This window comes from Cheilinus undulatus, linkage group 22 (genome assembly GCF_018320785.1).
Source record: "Cheilinus undulatus linkage group 22, ASM1832078v1, whole genome shotgun sequence".
NCBI lineage: Eukaryota > Metazoa > Chordata > Actinopteri > Labriformes > Labridae > Cheilinus > Cheilinus undulatus.
This window is the reverse complement of record NC_054886.1, coordinates 24,118,234-24,138,902: the sequence shown is the minus strand read 5'-3', so window position 1 is coordinate 24,138,902 and position 20,669 is coordinate 24,118,234. Positions and strand designations below refer to the sequence as shown.

At 38.2% G+C, this 20,669-nt stretch overlaps 1 protein-coding gene and 5 non-coding genes across 8 annotated transcripts in view; all 6 read right to left on the bottom strand.

Annotated features, from left to right (window-relative positions):
- The window catches only part of intu (inturned planar cell polarity protein), a 31,412-nt gene extending 16,073 nt beyond the window's left edge, over positions 1-15,339 (bottom strand). Inside the window, exons 1-4 of one of the 3 annotated variants that reach the window (XM_041778991.1) lie at positions 14,965-15,339; positions 12,363-12,955; positions 9,899-9,984; positions 7,180-7,395 (exon numbers count right to left, since the gene is read on the bottom strand). In XM_041778991.1, the coding sequence (XP_041634925.1) occupies positions 7,180-7,395; positions 9,899-9,984; positions 12,363-12,955; positions 14,965-15,050 (981 nt within the window). In that variant the 5' untranslated portion in view covers positions 15,051-15,339. Of the gene's footprint in view, positions 1-7,179; positions 7,396-9,898; positions 9,985-12,362; positions 12,956-14,095; positions 14,309-14,964 lie in introns of those variants that run through there. The other 2 variants (XM_041778989.1, XM_041778990.1) reach the window with 2 other exon arrangements.
- On the bottom strand, positions 4,025-4,098 carry trnan-guu. Its single transcript has one exon. It is a non-coding gene; the product is annotated as a tRNA-Asn (tRNA).
- trnan-guu lies at positions 5,193-5,266 on the bottom strand. The gene has a single exon. It is a non-coding gene; the product is annotated as a tRNA-Asn (tRNA).
- Positions 6,593-6,666, bottom strand: trnan-guu. The gene has a single exon. It is a non-coding gene; the product is annotated as a tRNA-Asn (tRNA).
- Positions 7,072-7,145, bottom strand: trnan-guu. Its single transcript has one exon. It is a non-coding gene; the product is annotated as a tRNA-Asn (tRNA).
- A 1,778-nt stretch (positions 15,340-17,117) lies between the features above and the next one.
- On the bottom strand, positions 17,118-17,334 carry LOC121505099. The gene has a single exon (XR_005991522.1). It is a non-coding gene; the product is annotated as a small nucleolar RNA U3 (small nucleolar RNA).
- Between the last annotated feature and the right edge of the window lie 3,335 nt (positions 17,335-20,669).

Below are 20,669 nucleotides of genomic sequence, written 5' to 3'. Positions count from 1 at the left end.
CTGCAAACACAAACAGACACCAAGAGTTTAATTTACAACGACCGTTCTGAAAATGACGCATGCAGCAGGAAGAAATACCTCTGGTTAGCCTATCAACAGATAAATGTCACATAAATATGCAAGATATTCGATGTTGCTCCATTCTCCAGCCTACACAGCAGAGAGGAATGGACAAACACCTCAGTTATGTATGGTTTCAGTTCTACAGTCCAACATATTCAACATTTTTGACTTTTCAGAGTAAAAGAGAAGCAGATTTACTCAATAATTTACTGTTCATTGTAGCATTGCAGACATTCTCTTATTGTTTTTGGGGGCCAAATATCATAAAAAATTACTTAAACAACAACCAGATGGGATAGTGGCCTGGACAGCTTCTTTGTATTGTTTGTGATTATGGAGTGTTTCCACCAAGCGGTTGGGTTGGTTTAGTGCTGTTTGGTGCAGTTTGTTAAATGCTGACTCCAACAAAAGGGTGCCAAAAAGTAGGACAGTATGGATCAATTATTTTGTTTCTTTTCCAACTTTTGTCGGTGAAGATGTAAATAATTGTGTACCTTACCAAACCAAACTAAACCAGACCGCTTACTTGAAAAGCAGCTTTAGTATTCCTCCCACTGAATGTGCAACTTTAAAGGACTCAGGATGGAAAAAAGCCAAGCTGCTGTGAGGCTCAGAGGTTAGTAGAGGGGATAATAACCTTGAATAACTTAGCCTTACTCCAAACAAAAGGTACAACATAGTGAAACTTGAGTTATGTCTTGTCTGTAAATGCAGAAAAAAACTCAAAATACCATTGCTCTCTGTTTCTTTCTACCCTGCAATCAAATAACTTAAAAAATCAAAGTCAAAGTTTAGCGGGCAGAAAATTGACTGCTGGCTGATGTGGCTCCAGACAACCCATACTTTCAGTCTCTGGTGCCGCTTTGGTTAAGAAAAAAAAAGGAAAATCTGGCTTGCTGATACACAAAAAGGAACAGCACAGCTATGAAGAACAACCAGAAAGAAAGCATCAACCTGCCAACAGTCGTCTGCAAGGGAAAATAAGATTACAGTGCAAGAGGTGCCGGTCAGCAAATGAGTGGTTTGATTCTCAGAGCAAGAAAACACACACTTAGGGATTAACACTAAAGTACAAGCTGACTCTGCTCTCCGTTGAAGGATATTAAACCATGCCCGAATGGGCAGTGAAATGTGTTTTCTTTAAAGAGAGACAATCAAGAATAGTGTATAAAATTAAAATGGCAGATCATTTATCAACAGGAGTTCTCTCTGTTTTCAGCCCATGACAGCAGCAGGTGTTGGAGGCCCTCCAAAGCAGTAGTTTTCTGAAAGTCTGACTCTCTTTAGAGAGTTTCTGAGGATGCTTTCCACTCCAGGATCTGGGATTTTTTTTCAACAGAACATAAGTCATTCCTCACACTTAACCATAAGAATTAATAGGGCCACGATAAAGATTTGTGACACAATGAGGCTGTTTAGCGCCTTGTAGGGGCTATTTACAGCTGTGATAACTGAGCAGCTGCAGCTCAGATCAGGGTGGCTGATGGTGTTGCATTAATTTTAGTTTGTAAAGTTGCCAATGCCTGGTTTTAGAACGTAAGGTATGGGATGTGTTTCAATAGCAAATCTGCACTCAATGGCAAAGAGATTAGATTACAATGTGACAATTTAAAAAGGTAAATGGACCCTTTTTTTCCTTTTGCTCTCAAAACAATCAGCAATGTAAAGAGAGTAAAGAGTAGCCTTTGAAGTTAGCTTGGTCAGGGCCCAAAATTGGTAACCGAAGCCATTTTCAATGGGTTGCTCAATGCTGACATATTCTTGCAATTTAGACTGTGCTCTCTTTCAAAAGTTTCAGCTTTCAGTTTAAAGTATGACTGAACATGTAAAGGGTTAAAAGCTTGAGGCTTGAACATTCTGTACCGGGACAAATTATGGTGATGAAATGTATGCAGCCACACTAATTAGGTCTTGATATAATCTGTCCACTTGCTATAATTCAACGCTTTAAAACAGCTGAAGAGGCCTGTTCAGAGTTGGTGTTTCATTGACCAAAAATTTATGATGAAGTTTCCTCAGACCAAATGTCTTTCCATAGAGATGGAAAAATACGGGTTCATCCAGGGTTTAGGTATCAACAGCTTTTATGTTCCCTTTCAACTGTCGTTTTTTACTATTCATGTTGAATTTGTTGGCAATATTGAAGACATTTTTCCCCAACACAATCTGGACTCTTGCTGAAGGTTTTTCAAGTAATTTATGGCTTTTGGTAAAGCTTCTGGAGCGATAAAAACATAGACATCCTATTCTAAATGCCTTTACACCAGCGATAGCTGAGGTCAAGGGCATTCTGTTTTGAGGTTGTCTGTCCAGATCCCATTTTTGTGAACATGATTTCTCAAGAGTGCTTTGCAGGATAGTCATAGGAGATCATAGGTGAAAGTCAGGGCCCTTGGGCCTCATATTCATCCGTTACTTTCAAGGCTATTTTTGTGGACACAAAACAACACGCTATCAACTGATTTAATTTTGGAGGTCAAAGGTCAAAGAGCTAATGCGCATCCTTTGCTTGTGAAAACATATCACAAGAAACTTTACAAAAATGTCATCCTTACTTTCTCGTAAAGCAGAATTTTAATCTAAGTGAGGTTTTCCTGGTTAACCAAAGGCTTAATATCATCAGCAGTATGGAGGGATTTTGTGTCATCGCTGCAAATAATGAAGAGGTTGAAACGAAGGGAACTATAGGTGAGCGGCTGAAACACCGATGCAGCAGCAGAGGGAGAGAGGCCTACGCCGGCTAATTAGCAGAAGTAGTCTTGGATAAGCCGTTAAAGAGAGGAGGACTGGACCGGACTATCTGCTGTGGAGCTTTTGTCTTTTTGGGACTAGTCCAAATAAACCAGGATGGTTGGATTTCCATCTTTAGCAGAGGTTTCAGTTGTCATCATGAGGACTGATATTAGCAACTGACGGTAAGACTCATTTTTCATTTGAAATGTAGAGTTCTAACGCAGTGTCCAGTTAAGAGAGCACTTTTGTTATGTGTTTGGATGCTTCGTTGTTGTCGCTTGAGTATGGTATTTGGCTGTTGTAAGCTGCTAAGTTATAGTAGCGGCCAATGTGCCAACAGGCTAATGCCGCTGATGTGAAGCTAATTGTTTTTGTTGATGAGTAACGTGGGCGTATATTGTGTAACTGACTGCGTGTGTAAGGAAAAGCGCGTAGCTTTCATTTTGATACTTTAAACCACTTACACAAAAAAAAAATAAGAGAGATTTAAAGCAAATATCCGGTAGTTGTTCTAAATGGCCGGAATTCTTGAGGACTGTCGGTCCAGGGACAAAAAGTCTAGTGGAAACACTGTTCGACTATTAGTCGACTAAAGGCAAAATCTGACCAATCAGATTTGACTATGAAAAACCTTAGTCATTGACACCACTAATCACTTCATCCTTAAGTCAAAATTCATGAGCAATAAGCCCTACTAAGCATAAGCATATACCTACTAGGCAGTTCTAGTTTAATCTTCATTGTCTACCTTGAATTAGCTCTTTCAGAAGCCACGCATCTATTCTTTTTCTTCTTTTTTTCACTCTTTAACGAGTGCTGCCCACTGCAGAGTGTCACGGAGATGAAGCATCTTCCCACTTAAGAGATTTCAGATTTGGCTGCTTTGTTAAATACTGATGTAGTAAGTGAATTAGAATTGGCTATATGTATTTTTCTTTGTTAAATTTAGTGGATTCAGTGTGCCGTTTCTGTGTCTCACTCCATCTCATCTGCTCTGTGCAGTGTTACGGTGTCTGGGTTAAAAATAGCCCAGGCTCTAACTTTCCAGGGAGCTGTTCCTGTTCATGCTGTGGCTCCTCCAGCAGAAGCACAATCATTAACTAGAGTGCACACAGGCAGCTCCGGGGCACCTTTAAGCCATGCCTGGAGGAGTGAAGACTAAAACCTGGATCATGGAAGATTAGTTTTTTTTTTCCACATAATAATACCCGGCTTCATAATGAACTCCCGTCCCTGGGTGGGCTCGAACCACCAACCTTTCGGTTAACAGCCGAACGCGCTAACCGATTGCGCCACAGAGACAGCGGTGCCTGTGTCCCGAAAGGGTGTGGTCTCAGTAGACCAGAGTCACTCACTTTGATTAACATTTATATACAGCTCAATAGATTTGATGATGACATTCTTAGACAGATGTTTTATGTTTGTTTATAATGTTGATGACTGTAATTGGAAGAAGGGGAAAATCCAAGGGGTGGCCTGGTTAGGGGTGGGTGATATAGCCCAATATGTGATAGTAAGGAAACCAGCATTTTATCATCTCCATGAAATTTACTGAAAAAAGTGCATGTGATACATAAACATATTTGACAATTTTGTTTGGCACATAGTATGCTTGGATGGTGCTAGACATCAAGGTTTGCCACAGAGTAACAGAATACTTCTGGCATTGATGGTTTTAAATACTTTGAGTACTCTACAAAAAAGTGATTTTTACCACAGTTTAACTGATTCACCTGGTTTTGGGATAACAAATAAGCTCTTTAACGTAAGCCACGGTAGCATTTGAGTGCCAGCTTCCTGTCCTCCATCCTTTGTCCTCTTTTAATCCAAATTTCAAAAGCCAAACTGGTATGAAAGGAAGTACTGTTTGGGAGCCAAACAATCAGCTCTGGTGAGCTGCGCCAAATGATCTGAATCTCTTAAAAAAGACAAATTTCCCATCACAACAAGCGAGGCTGGGGGTTGGTGAGACGTACATCAGAGTTTAATGTGCTTAACCATGAAAAAAATTGTACTGAACCAAACCGGACCGCTTTGAGGAAACAGACCATATAAGTGTAGTGTGACACCACTTGTCCAGGCTTTAGACAAACGCTTTTTCAAATTCATGTCTGCTGCTGTTTCTCCATGAGTTTTAAAAACTTTTTGCCTGGATATTTCACTACTTTTTGGACACAAATAACTGACATCAAAACATGACCTTTTTGGTAGCATTCCCTATGAAGAAATCACTACTTGCCCCCAAAGAGCTGTTTTCTGCTGCTGCATGACATCGTCTGCCAATAATCTATTGTACTGTGGTTAGAGTAGTTTCTCAAACCTTTGTCCCTTACCACAGATAACCACAGTTAGACTTAAACATGACATAGTAGCACATAGGAAGCTGAAAAGGACTGCGTCCCTGGGTGGGCTCGAACCACCAACCTTTCGGTTAACAGCCGAACGCGCTAACCGATTGCGCCACAGAGACAACTGTGAAAACAAGGGGTGTGGCTTGCATCTTGAAGCCCCACCCACCTGGGGGTGGCTTTTCACATTTAGATGTTAGATCAGGTAATGAAAGGATTTTCCATTACACAACAGGGTATTTATGTTTTCCTGGGTTCTTCTGTTGTTGGAGTTTTGTCCTTCCTGTTGTGTTCTTTCCTTGTGTTTTGATGCTTTGTCTCAATTGTAACTCTGTTTTTAATGTTAAAGCACTTTGTAAATCTCTTTTTTTAAAAGGTGCTATACAGATAAAGTTATTGTTATTATTATTATCATTATCATCAAAGGGGAGGGGGGTATAAGAAGCAGAAGGGGTAAATCCCCCCTGGCAAATTGCGCCCACGTCAACGCGATGCACTCGGAGGTTGGTTGGTCTGTTTTGCTTTGAACCTGCTTTAGAGCAGGACCATACTCGATGCGGCCTGCCGCAGCAAAACTTGTGATGAAAAAGTAAATCACCAAAGCTTGGCCAAAAGTCATAGTGGAAAAGCCCCATTAGACTGGAGTTCAGGCCTCCAGGTACTCTTTAATCAGAAATTCCTGCTGAAAAGGACTGTGTCCCTGGGTGGGCTCGAACCACCAATCTTTTGATTAACAGCCGGATGCGCTAACCGAAGGCGCCACAGAGACAGCTACATAAGCAGGTGGGACTTCGATCAAGAAGCCACACCCACTTGGATAACATCAAGACTTGCCACAGAATAATGAAGTATTTTGGCATTGATGGTTATACTTTTGAAATTTTTTTGTCTGTGGCCTCTTGAATATATTTTAAAGAAAAAGTCATGAAAATATCCTTTCAGCTTTAAATCTAGGTACTACAGTTAATTTCTTCTGTGAAAAAAAAACAGCAGCAATGTGTTAATTTTTAATCAGCATGTGAAAATGCATTCTCAGATATGTATTTGATGAAAAACTAAACTCAAACAAACACAGCCAAGGACACACTTGGCTGAATGTCACCAGTTAACAGGGTCACTTGTTGGCCCAAAACACTGACTATCTTTCCTCAGCAGCTGGACCTACCGTAAATAACCAAATAATAACCTGTTTTCATTTCAAATAGGGCTAATTTCATACTTTAAGTAGTTTAAGTTGTAGTCTAGTTTAAAATAGTGTCGTTTTCAGTCTGTTTCTTTAGCAGATATAACCTATCAAAGAATGAGAGTAGAAAACCTTCCATAGTGCAATTTCACAGCTGACTTCAGAGGCACAGGAATGTTGTGCATTCATGTAGATGTGTTAGATCAAGGCTTTAACAGCCACTCATTGCAATGATTTCTGTTTAACATCCAGCTGAAAAGGACTGCGTCCCTGGGTGGGCTCGAACCACCAACCTTTCGGTTAACAGCCGAACGCGCTAACCGATTGCGCCACAGAGACTGCCATGCCCTGAGGGGGCGTGGCCCTCATTTTGGAAGGGGTGTGGCTTCTGGCAGCAACCACTTGAATACAGTTTCAATACAGTGAATGGTTGAACGGGGGACAAAATGCTGTAGCAGTGACGTTTTTTTTAAAAGTTTTTTTAGTTTTTTTCTTCGCTGCTACTTTGGCTGCTAAAATATTAGTCATGATGAAAGAACAGACCATAATTCACTAATTCTTTTTGACACTTGAAATACGACTGTTCAGTCAGGCCTCACCAATAATAACTGTCTTCCTCTATCTGTTGCATTGTGACCACAGTGAGACTCCTGCTCCAGTTCCTTTGACCCCTAATCCTGATGATAGATAACAGCCAACACATTACCTTCACACTATGATATAGCTCACAGGGGAAAAGTACTGCGTCCCTGGGTGGGCTCGAACCACCAACCTTTCGGTTAACAGCCGAACGCGCTAACCGATTGCGCCACAGAGACTGCAAAAACACATAGGATGTTCACACAAAGTCACCTCTTCATGAGTTGATGCGGAGTCCAGTTTAAGAGACAGGTACATGACGATATGCGGGATGTGTCCTATAGACATCTGCAGTTCAGCTGTGTCCTCCCCCCACAGCAGACGCACCAGCTGGCTGACAGGTGGAGAAGTCTTCACCCTGCAAGTTGAGGGAGTGTTGCCAGAAATGCTGCCGTCTACCAAAGCCATCGTCTCCAAGGTCAGCCTCACCTGCAGATGAAAAATCATAGAGGAATAGAGAGATAATTTTTAAAAAGTTTATGGAACAGTGGTTAAAAGGGAGGGGGTGAGACATGACGGAGACAAGATGTCGTAAGAATAATAAAATCAAATGAACAAAATTGGGAAAAGTATAATAACACACCATAGCACCAACAAGCCTCCTAATCACTCATAGTTTTCATTCATCTGTAAAAACAGGCGGATAGTTATGCTTGGCATTGCTTATATGTACGTTTTAGGAAAATTAAGGTGTGCAAATGTGTTGGGGTTCCAAAAAGAAGAAAAACGTGTACGCTCATTCATTCAGGAATAAGCTGGATGGGGAATAGCAGGATTGCAATTGTCAGAGAGAAAGTGACACCGGCATCCGGCCCAACCGCAGTTAACAAATAGCAGGGATCTTTGTGTGTGTGTGCTTGTCTTAGTGTGTTTAACAGTATTAAAACCAGACCTCTGAAACCCAAAAGAAACAGTGGCAAAACAAGAGACAATCTCCTCTTATTTCATGAAGTATTTGTCTAACTTTGCTTATTGCGCTCTATTTTCAACTGCCATTCATAGAAAGTCACAGGGAGAGAGAAACAAAGCTACATATAAACACATGTAGTCAAAAAGCACATAAGGATGACGTGAAGTCAAACATTGCGGTGTTTTTGGTTGAAACATATTTATTTTGTACTTGTACAACTGTAGAAGATTATAACTCACAACTTCTTTAGAACTGAAGTTGTAATAATCTGTGTTATAGTAATGCATGAAAGGAAATTTCCTACGAAGACAGCAGAGCTGGTCCCAAAAAACCTCCAAAGAGGAAGGAGGAACACTGAAGGGTGCTCTGGGATTTAACCCTCAAATGTAAAAGACCTTAAGGATGCAGTTATAAATTATAACCACTACACTTTTACCAGCTACGCCCCAGCAATTTGATGACTGGCTGCTACACAGTTTGTGAACTATGCTGTTTACTTCTGATATGCTATGAGTCCTTAAACTGGTCTACAGAGTGCAGTTCTTAACTTAGACTCCTCTGTGTCTTCAGCTATTTTAGAAAAGTCATTTAGTGTGCTGATGAATAAATAACCGAAGCTTTGTGGTTGTGACTTTCCAAAAATTGAGGTCTCTACTTTTCCTACTCCTACATGTGGTGCCAACCAAAAAATAAAGATCACATTCCCCGGTTAAAAATGTTGAAACAGTATTTTTCAAATCCAGCGATCACTCCAAGAACCCTCCAAGGTCTGTCAGCACAAACCACAGGCCACCCTCTCTCCAGCAGGCGCCTGCCTCTGGGCTCCCAGCCACGTTAGCCAACGTAAGAAGTATTATTAAAGAAGAACCAAGGACTGGTGAGATAGCATGTGGATGTGCCTTTCGACTAATGGGCTCACTCAGTGCTTGACTTAAGAGGGTAATGATGGAGAGAGTTCATGATGGATGCAGGAAATAGCTTTTATCAGAAAAAGCAAAAGGCTGGAAACATAGACATAAAAATGCCACAAAACCTTGAAAACATCTACATCTAAACATATATTTGTAGAAACCCCTGCATAAAAAGGCAGAGTGAACTAACTGCAGCACTTTTTCCCATCATAAATAATAAGGATGTGGTTAGAACGGAGCTTGTTTTTACTAAGATTCCAGACTGTTGATGTCAGTTATTTAGCATTATTCGCGTGATGCACACATGAGGGAGAAAACTGATGACTGTCAAGCTTTAAGGGTGTGTAAAGTGCATGGTAGACTGATTTTAATGCTAATTCCTCTTCCAACAACTTAATGAGTACTGCTTTTAATTAATCCAAGAAAGCTTGCTTTGATTAAAAAAAAATTCTTCCTTCATGTTCACTCACAAAATAACATCCTTCTATCTGCAAACAACTCTATTTCAAGTGTTTGAAAATCTTTGTGGTGCCCAAGCAAAGTTTTTTCCACAATACATACTTTCCTTGCTCTCTCCCCACAATATAATTTAGTTTCCGACTGTATCTTCTAATCAGCCGAGCTTTCAATCCCACAACAGCTTCCTGTGGCACTGAAACAGAGTTGTACCGCAGTCCCATCTAAGCGTCGTGTTTGACATCAACTCACACACACTCTGTTATTTCCTAGATTCCTACTTTTTGATGGTCTGCTGTTTGGCGAAAAATGCATGACTGAGGCATGGATTTTTCAGCTACCAATGAAAGGATCATTTCTCAGTAATTGAAGGTTTTCTAATGTCAAACAGCACTGACTTTTGCTTTCCATTCACAGTTAAGCAGCTCGGAATAACCAGGACATTTGAAAGTAGTTTAAGCTCTATACTTAGTGACAAAGATGGTGTTTGTGCCAAGCCAAGATTGTGAAAATCAAAATGCAATCATACAGAAAAATGAAAACAACCATACAAGAGGAGACATTGTGCAACAACTTGTGTAAATGTAAAACTGTAGAACATGACAGCCAATGGCTTTAAAAGCAGACAATAAAGAAGACTAAAAATGAGCCTTACCTGTGTTGGCCCTGGGATGCAGGACAAAACCCTCTCAATGTTTTCTGAGGTTACATCCACATCATTTACAGCTACAAGCACATCACCTGAGGGCAGCGTGAACAAAATGAATGTTTAAATAAAAAAAATGTTTCAATTAATAAAGCATAAAACATAAAGAAGGAGAAATATATAGCTTTATCAAAATAGAGGGGATAATCAACAAAGAGAAAAATAATGATTGATTGATTACTATGGAACCCCATTCAGACACTTTAAAAGAAAAATATTAGACTCAGGTAATTAAAACTAAAATAAAATCTGTAAATCAATCTGATAAAAAAGTCAAATCTTTAAGATAAAACGTCAAAATCATGAAATGGTTAATCATAATTAAGAGATAAAAGGTCAAATTTATGAGATAATGAGATAGATGTCAAAATCAAAATAAAAACATTCAAATTATGACATAAAAGTGACAATTATGATACAAACATTGACATTATGAGATGAGAAATTAATTACTAGTTAATTATTATTAATTATGGTGAAAAAGTCAGAACTATGGGATAAGACAGGGATGAAACATTCAATATTAGGACGTAACATGTTGAAATAATAAAAGGTCAAAATTATCAGTTAAAAAGTCAAATTATGTGATAAGTCAATATTATGAACTAAAAATCAAAAATAAGATAAAAAAAGTCGAAACTATGAGATAAAAAGATGAAATTATGAGATGAAATGTTAAAATTATAAGATAAAATGTCATAATTATCAGAAAGATATCAAAAATATGAGATAAAAAGGAGGATTTTTTTTTGAGGAAAAGATATTCCATCTTATGAGACAGATGTCAAATTAAGAGATAGAATGATGAAATAAAAAGTCTGCATTATTAGACAGATGTAAAAAAAATTATGAGATAAAAAACTGAATCATTAGAAGTCATCACTATAACATAAAATGTCAAAATGATGAGATAAAATGTCAAACTTATGAAATTTAAAGTCAAAATGATAAAATCAAAAGAATAAATTCCGAGATAAATGTCAAAATTTTTAGATAGAAAGTCATTATTATGAGGTAAATATGAGATATAGTTATCATTTTGACTTCCATAAGACTTTCTAGGTTATAATTTCTACTACTTGTCTCATAATTTACTTTAATCTCATTATTTTGACATTCAATCACATGATTATAACTTACTATCTGACAATTTTGGCTTTTTATTTCATAATTGTGACTGTGTTTTCTCATTTTTTAATGATTACCTAACGTTCATACATAAATCTTTTTAGTAGCAGAAATGGGAAGAACATGGAATGAGTTCCAAATGAAATCAAGGCACATTAACTTTTGCAGTGAAGGAAATCAGGATTATTTAATATGTTGTCCTGTTTTGTCTCTTCTTTTGCAAAGTTAGTAGAAATTCCCTCAAACTTAAGCAATATATTTTACATAAACAACAAGCATGGCTAACACTGTCTGGGCCATTTTGTTGAAACATTTGACACAAGCATAATCTGAATTAAATACTATCTAAGCTAATATGCCACTAAGAATAACTGTACTCCTTCTAATGCCTTTTTCTACTCTGCACCTCACTGTAGAGACCCAGTAAAGAGCTTCACCTGCCTGTGTGCATTCATTACCATCTCAGTAACGGAGCTATTTCAGGTATTCAACCACTCTAATTGCTAAAGCATGGAGCAGTGCTGCATAAAAGCTTCTCTAAACAGTTACTGATGTGGGTAGTCATTTGTGGCAGAGCACAACCAGTGCTCCTCGGTCTGCTAGTAAAAGCTGTCTGATCATTAGTGCAGATTGAAGAAAATCACTTCAGAGAGGCAGACAGATTTCAGAACCAGACCTGACCTGCATTTGAAGTTTCACTCGCTTTACTAATCTGTGCTAAAATTTTCAATAGCTGCTGCTCTGAGTTGGCCAAGAGAATCAGCTATTAAACTTGCTCAACAGTTTGGGTTTTACAACAGAGTTGAACTTTAAAACCGCTGGGATGGTTTGTATTTCCTCAGTTTGTTACCAAGGATTCAGTATGCAGAATCAGCATGAATTTAACTGGAAAACAGGATACATACTCACTCCCTTTACTAGGCTACCATTGCAAATCTACTACTTGAATTACAAAGCTATATTTGTCTGTCTTGTGTCAAACTCTCTGACACTATGACTTTGCTGTATTTATTGCAGCCTGTGCTTTGGCAGTGCATGTGTGTGGTGTGGAAATGAATGAGTCAGAGCTGGTTTATGACTCAACAAATGACTGTTACTGAAATCAATTCTTAGCCGCATTAGAGGGTAATAGGTTCTTCTTAGGGTAGAATTTTTGGGTTAAACTGTGGCGAATATACTTCAAATGTGTTTATCAAACAAGACCAAACAACCTAAAAAAACCAAATGTGATTGTGTTATGTAATTTTGAGGATAAACCAGCAACCAGTTTGAATTTATGTCTTACCAATTAGTATCTGTCCACATTTGATGGCTGGGCTGTTGGGTATCAGTCCATGAACAGTAAGTCTCTCCCCTTGTCTGACTGCTCTGGGGTCTCCTGTTCCTCTGCTCCAGGAGGGCCGATGCACCACCCCCAACAGTGCTTCAAGAAGGCCCCCTCTGTCAGACAGAGGTGTTGATGTACCTCCAAGACGTTTAGGGTTGAGATAGACACACACTTCCTTCAGCTGTTGCTGCTGCACCATCACACCCTGCCTTTGGCTCGGCTGGTTCTTCAGGATAGATGGTGGAGATGAGTTATCTTTACCCCCATCCTTCCCGCTTCCTCTGCGCTGAGACGGCCGGCGTTTCCTCCTTAAGATCCGGGCTAGTTTTTTGATTGCATGTTCACTTTTCTTGCGTGAGCTGCACCGCTGCTTCTTGTTTTGCTCCGTGATTATCTCTGCCTCCTTGTCGCTAAAGCGGACATGATTGGTGGACACACCTTGATTGTGGGTGGCTTGGGCTAAGGCAGCCTCCTCTTCACCCTCACTCAGCTCCAGGTAGAAAAGCTCGCCATTCTTCTGGACATCATCCAGCCATTCTGGTTCCAGGTCACTGAGAGAAAATAGAGACCAAGTTAAATATGACAAACATTAAATAAAAGATAGAAGGCAGAGCATAATAGAGGTTTACTACATGTGTTTTTTCTTGTTTTCCAACAGGTACCCTTTCAGGATAAGATCATATTCCCACCTTGTTTTTAGATTGTGATGGTGAGCTTGGAATGGTTTTTGATAGACTTTTATTGGCTGCTTATTCTGCACACATTGTGATGGGGCAAGAACTAAAAAAGGTTTAACATCTAAACCAGTTCTCCACTCGTCAGGCATCAGGACCCACCACCCCATCCTTAAGGGAAACCAATTTTTTAAACATCTCCAACCACTTGATTTGTTTAGTTAAGATTTTGCAGTTTGGACCCAAAATGTAATACAACATAATTGAATAAAGAGACAGGACAAAACAAGCATGTTCAAAGAACATCATTACAGAAGAATGCATGCATGATGACCTAAAATCATCATGCATCATTTTTAGGTCATAGGATGACCTAAAAATATATGTATGAATTTACTGTACATCTACTGAGGGACCCACTTTTAGGTCTGGACCCACCAGTTGAGAACCGCTGAGCTAAACTACTATTTGATCAAAGCTTGACCAAAGGGTGGGAGTAAATATGATAGTATCTTTTTTAAACCTGCTTTGAAGACTGCGGTGGGCCGCTTGGAGTGGTAGCCCATAAATTCAGAGTATTGCATGGGCCATGCAATTATTTATGAAGGTTAACCTCCTTAATTGAAAACATTCCCCAGAGCTATGAAAAGCACATAGAAGAAGAGGTGGAAACTCTGTGGATGAAGTGGCACACCCTCTTTGGCAAAGCTAACCATTGCTTAACATTTGAGCACTTTTACAACTACTCATACAGCAGCTGTGTGCAAAAAAAAGTTATCATGAGCAGCCACAAACCACAGCCTTGTTTTCATATCTGTGATGTTAAACACCAAACTGACAACACAAGTGTTTATGCCCAGCATCTTCTTTAAAACAGTGATAACTTTCTGTAAACTAGCTTCTTCAACAACAATCAACTCATGCCGTCACACGCAGATTTCAGCGGCTCTCATGTTTTCCCCTGAAAATTCAAACGGTTTACTAGTTTTTTGTAGTTTCTGTGTTAATCTATCTTACTCAGAGTAGTCGGAGCTGTAACTCGATGATGTAGAAACGTTGTCACTATCGTTATCGTGCTCGGAGCTTTCTTCTTCCTTTCGCCCGCTTGAATTCCCTTTTTCGATACAATGGCGGCCGTTAGCGGTGGCCATTGTGTCTATGAGACGGTGTATTTCTCTCTGGAAATCACAAAATGCGTCTTTAACAGACAACTTTTAGGCAAACAAACGGTAAAATACTAGCGCCATATTGTTTTATGCGCTGAGGAGCGTTCTAGTGTAACACGTGACACGAAGGCGCCCCATCTGATTGGATGACGACGCGGTTGCCCCTGGCTACACTGAAGCTTTCAGAGCTCGGTATTCCTTGTTTCATTGGTACGAGCTAGTTAAGGGTAAATGTAGTAATGTGCCAGTTTACTTGGCAGCGTGAAGCTCTCATCCCAATGAATTATGCAGTAGTCACACAGACAACACTACAGAGCTCCTCATTTTATGTTTACAGTAAAACTTAGACCTTAAGAGACATGTGCGACATCACATTTAGGAAATGAACGCCGGCAAAAGACTTCAATAACCACGTTTTCGTTGAAATGTTACAATGCGGGTTTAAATAAATGAAAACCACGCTTTAGGAAGTCTTCAAACCAACAACTGAATAGAACAACGCATCTTCCGAAGGGGGTGGCACAATTCTTCAATGAAAACAATTATCTGATCTTATTAATGAGCATAATTTTATTTAGTTGCCCTCTATTTTAACCTCCCTGCACACTCGCACGAGGCTTTAAATCCCCTCTGGTATTTAGCAAACTTCTGGCGAGATACCTTTAGCTAAAAAAAAAGCATACAACTTTAAGTGTGCTCTCTATTAAAGGCTTTACTGACCTGTACAGCAGAACACTGCGAATAGAGTCGAAGTCCTCCAAATTTTTAGAGAATGAGCCTCCATCTATAGAAGTGTTAAACATCATTTGCGTGTCATGTTTTCACCAGGGACGAGTGTGGCCAACTACGCGAAGTTATTTTCTACAGTCCAGTTCATCAAGGTGGATTTAACTCCAAAATAAATCCTTAAAAAGTTGCCTTCGCCCATAAACTCGACCTTTTCCTTTGGCCCGTGCGTAGAGAACCAGCATGCAGAGTCTCCAAGACCAGAACGAATCCTCCTCCACTTTCTCACGTCAGTCTCTGACACGGAGTAATGAACGGTCAGCGCCTATTCAAAGAGAGGAGAGACCCTCTGGTGCTTTGACAAAAAGTTTTGAGTGTCTCTCCAGGCAAGCAGAGCGGAATTTGTCCAAGCGGTTTTCTTGGCAGGTGGAGTAAAATACCCGCCTACCCCAACAAAAAGCTCCAAAGGCAAGCCCACATTTGTACTTTAGAAAAAAAGAGTGAGACTCAAGCCTGGAGAAACACTGTTATTACACCACGCGTATCCTCGGCTATAATCCCATTACCAACAACATATCACCGCGCTTGTGCTGCCCCATAATATGAGGAACACTAAAGCAAAAACAGAGAAAAATACTTTATAACAATATGACCACATCCTAAAAATATACTTGATACTAATGAATAAATACGATCTGTTACTTCCACAATGAAAGCATACATTAAAAAAAACAAATTATATTATTAAGTATGAATCATTTAATGGTGAATGTTGACTATAATTAGCTATTTTATCACCATCCACACATAGATAATTACTCAATAGTAATAATTACGCAAATGTTTTCATGCTGGTTCTTTAAAACCGGCTGTTAGTTATTTTATCAAATGCCCCACAGTTTTCTTTTTGACTGTGTAGGACAGGGGTGTCAGACTCAATCACAGCAGGGGCCAGATTCTGAGTTTGGGTCTAACCTGAGGGCCCAACAGGGTCAATATTTAACCATTGAGTGTCAACCTGCATGATTTTGAATTTAAAAGTTCAACATAAGTTAAAAACTCAAAATCTAACAAGTTTTAAAGATAAAAACATGACATCTAAAGTCAAAGTAATGTTTTTAAAAGGCAAAATATGAAATAGAGTACTGAAAACATGTTTAAAAATGAGATAAAAGTCAAAATCTTGAGTTTTAAAGGTAAAAATATGAAATAAAATTAAAAATTCATGAGTTTTAAAGGTAAAAAACAAGGTAAAAGTCAAAGTTAGAAGTTGGAATGGTAAGCAAAACTGAGACAAAAAAAAATCAAAATCATGATATTTAACAATCTAAATATTAGATAAAGATCGAAATCACAAGTTTAAAATGTCAAAATATGAGATTAAATTTCAAATTCATGAGTTTTAAAAGTCAAAATATGGAATAAAATTAAATGTCATGAGTTTAAAAGATAAAAAACTAGATAAAAGTCAAAGTTAGGAGTTGAAAAAGATCAAAACATGAGCTAAAAGTCAAAATCATGACTCTAAAAGGCCAAAATAGGATTTAAAATTTAAAATAATAAATCTAAAAGGTATGAGATAAAAGTAAAAGTTATGAGATGTAAAGGTTAAAATATGAAATAAACAGTCAAACCATAACTTTAAGTCATAACTGTGAGATGCAAAATTGAAAATATAGAGAAAACAATTTCCTCTACATTCCTGACTTTTTATCAAATCTTTATCAATGTTTCCTTTTTCTCATTTTCATGACTCAGCAAGGATATTATAAATCAACAAGGTTAAGTTTATCTTTTTCTGCTGGAGGAAATCTGCAGACCTCATACAGGCGGGCCACTTCTAATAAAAATATCGTATGATATGATGGGCCGGATTTGGCCCCCGGGCCTTGTCTACTTTTTGCTGCTGTAAATTTCAATTTCCCCTTGTGGGACCAATAAAGGAATATTTTATCTTGAGTTTGACAACTCTGGTGTAAGAACACATTTTCTCTGACAAATTTGTAATATAGAACCTGCTTTTAAAACTCGATACATCTTATTTAAAGTTTGGAATACCATAAATTTCAAAGATCACCAAGGATAATTGTGATTCTCATCCACCTCAGTACATATTATGAAGTATTTACTTTTAACAGTATTGCACTACCACTCTGATCATACTCTCTCCCTCATTGTCTCCAAAGGAAACAGTGAACGGTCATCAAAAGCAGAGAGCATATGAACTAAATCAAGTCTCTCTGCCCGCTTCGCGCTCAGGAAAGAGTATCACCACCTCATCATCGTGGTTAGCGAGACCATACAGTTTAGAAACACATTTCTCAAGTTACAAACTATAGAAATGATCCCTGAAAGTATAGTCTTGCTTTCCCAAACGCTTCTGAAACACCTAGTATGGCGACAATGTCTTTCACAGTCATGGTGATCACACCAAGCAAATTGTTTATATTAAACCGTAATCTAAACATCTAACAAATTATAAACCGATTAATACAACAGGATATAAGCCATACGCAACAAAAATATCTTTAAGCTGTAAAACACGCTATAAAGTGTGTCTCTATGATAACCCACAATGCTCTGTTTTTGCATAAATCAGTAATCTTCGTCTCTCATTGGCTGCTGTATTACAGTATGACTACGTGTTAGCCCCAACGCTAACAACAATTTTGTATTTTGAGTCAAGACGTGAAAACATCGCCAAAACATGTTCTTTGCCTGGGTGGTGGGTACATAGATCGTGGAAATAAGTCAGTGCTAGAAGATCCAGTCGTGGAAAATGCGACAAAAATAAAAACAATTGTTGAAAAGAGCTAACCGTGCCGCGTGTACCACTTTTGACAACCGACTACAAACAATAAGAAACGAAGGTTCCGGAGCATGACGACATATCGTTGTAGAAGACACACCCGATTTATTATAAACACGTGTTCTGTGAACCCTCAAAAAAGTTTATCTGAAAAGGAGGGTTTGTTTGACTGGCTTGTCAATGTGGTAAAAGTAGAAGAAATGTAGCCTATGATTGTTTTGGATGCTCTTAAAAAATGGGAGAAACCCGGCACGTCATATTGTTTTTGGACACACAATTGATGATGGCTCTTCCATGCGTTATTTTGTCCACTATGACTCCTAATAAATTGTAGAGACAGACTTTAATCAGTCGATATAACCTTAGCTTTAATTAAATACTATAACATCAGCCTCCTTCAACGAAAAAGACGGAGTAGGACAGAATAAGGTGAAGACAGCAGTCGTGAAGATGCTTGTTCAAATTCAGACAGTGTTTTGTCATCAGTGAATCATTAATTTTTAATGCAGCATTTAAAAAGATTTAAAAAGGGACATCTAAAATCCTAAATGTCAGGGCTTATGCAGTAGCTAATAGTTAATTAACAGCTTTACCTACAGGAAGGTAGCTTGCTCGTTAAATGTTGGTGTAATGGCAAAACTACGTCATTACATTTTAGCTAGGTTAATTAAAAGCTACAGCCAACATTAAGATCAAAGTTGGGCAGCATGATGCACAAGCTAGACTTGTATTTTTCCCCAGACCTTATTGAATTTAAAATAAACAATAGAGTAATTTTGCATTACTCACACGTTCGAACCATCAATATCGTGCGAAAAAAAACACCTATACAAGTTTTTGGCAAGATATCCTAAGGGAATCTAACGTTAAAACAATTAGCTAACTGGCTAATGCTAATGTGCCAATGCTACGTTCAACGGTAATTACACGACGACCAACAGCAGTATTTGAATTATTACAGCATTCTTGTCATAAGTAGTTAACAACCTCAGATACTCCGAAGTATCGAGGTATAACACGGTTACACCCTGTATTAAATATCATTCACAGGTCAGAAAACATAAAATCGCCAGATTGAACTCACCACCTGAAAAGTTCTTGCGTTCGTGGGCTCGTTTGCGCATGCTCAGAAACAGAAGCTTCAGAAAGTAAGACGAATCGTGCTCGCCCCCAAAATAACTTCAGTACTGGACTTCACCACTTTGTCAAACTTCATGAGATTATGTTAATAAGTGGCTGAAACTGCAACTGACTTGTGCAAAATGTCACAAAAGTAGCTGTCACTGTGTGCAACAAATGAATGCATTATAGATATTGATATTCTGCTCAATTTTCCATTAAATATCGAGGAAAAAATATTATGACCCTTTTGGTATATTTCACCCTTGCAAAGCAGATGGACTGGCCAGAGCCATAAATAAGCCTGTCAGTCATCAGGCTTATTTCATGCAATTGATATATGAAACAGTCCATCTGGTGTGCAGAGGTGGAAAGTAATTACATTTACTCAAATTACTTTAACTGAGTAGGTTTCTTCCAATAAATTTACATTTACTTCAGTAATTTTAAAAGTAAAATTTAAGGATGAAATTTAATTATGTTATGAAGCAATATGAATTACATGTTTTTATTGATCTACAATCATAGTAGTATCAATGACGTCTGATCAGTAGTAATTGACCAGAAGTGGAAAGAGCACATCAATATTGTACTCAAGAAAATGTGCAGGTACTTTGGTTGTAATTTACTTAAACACAAGCAAAAGTATTGGTCTATAAATCTACTCAAGTAAAAGTAAGAAACATTTAATTTAAAGTTTATTTTACATACTGAGTACTAAATAGATACTGAGGAGTTGTACTGTAAAATTTTATCTTTCCTTATTGGCAAGAACAACAAGAGAATAGATCTCCAACCAGGTTGTTCAGGTAAAGTCTTGCCTCTATAGTGAAGTAAAACACACAGCAAAAGTTACAAAGATGAAACTGAAAGAGTTTAAATCAAACCCTTTGAAAGTGTTTATATTGGTCCAATTAAATTACACTTTTGAAAATGTTTACATTATGACATAGTGGCAGTAACTCATAGTATGACAACACACAATGATGAGAAAAATGTAATATGCATCCCTTAAAAGCACTTAAAGTTGCAGGCAGGAACTCGAAGTCAGTGGATAACTTCACCCACAGTGCAGATGTGTCTCACCTCAAACAATCCACTAAAAATATGAAAGAAACATGAACCACATGAATCCCAGCAGGGATCACTGTACAGCAGGCAACATCCAAATACAACTAAAGACATATAAACTCTACAGTGTTTAGATGTGCTGGAGTTAAATAACTCCAACATTGAAGACCATTTCCCCCAGAATGGAGAAATATTAAATTTTGGGAGTTAAAATTAACTCAAAATTGTTTTACCCTGAGATTTCAACACTCCCGTTTTTGCTATTTTGGGATGTGTGGAATCATTCTGTCTCTCTGTGCTACTGTGTAGTCACTAGAGGTGGAAAAAAAAACACTAGAGTATAGTACTCAAGAAAAAGTACCCTTACTGTGGTTAAAACTTACTTCAGTAGTAAAAGTACTGATTTCAAAATATGTTCAAAAAAGGTACAAGTGGAAAGGAGTTACTTTCCACCCCTGAAACTGACTGATTTACTTACTGCACAGCCTTGTTAGCATTCATCACGACAACATAACAGAGCCCTGCCAAACATCTGTGGTGCAAACATCGATATGGAAGTAAATTAGGGCTGAAGGATTTTAAAAAAAGATATATATAAAATTGTGATTATTTTTTTACTCATATTGCAAATTCCATATTTATTGCATTAAGAGGAATGATCATTTTTATTTTTTAATTTTTAATAAAACAAAACATGCAA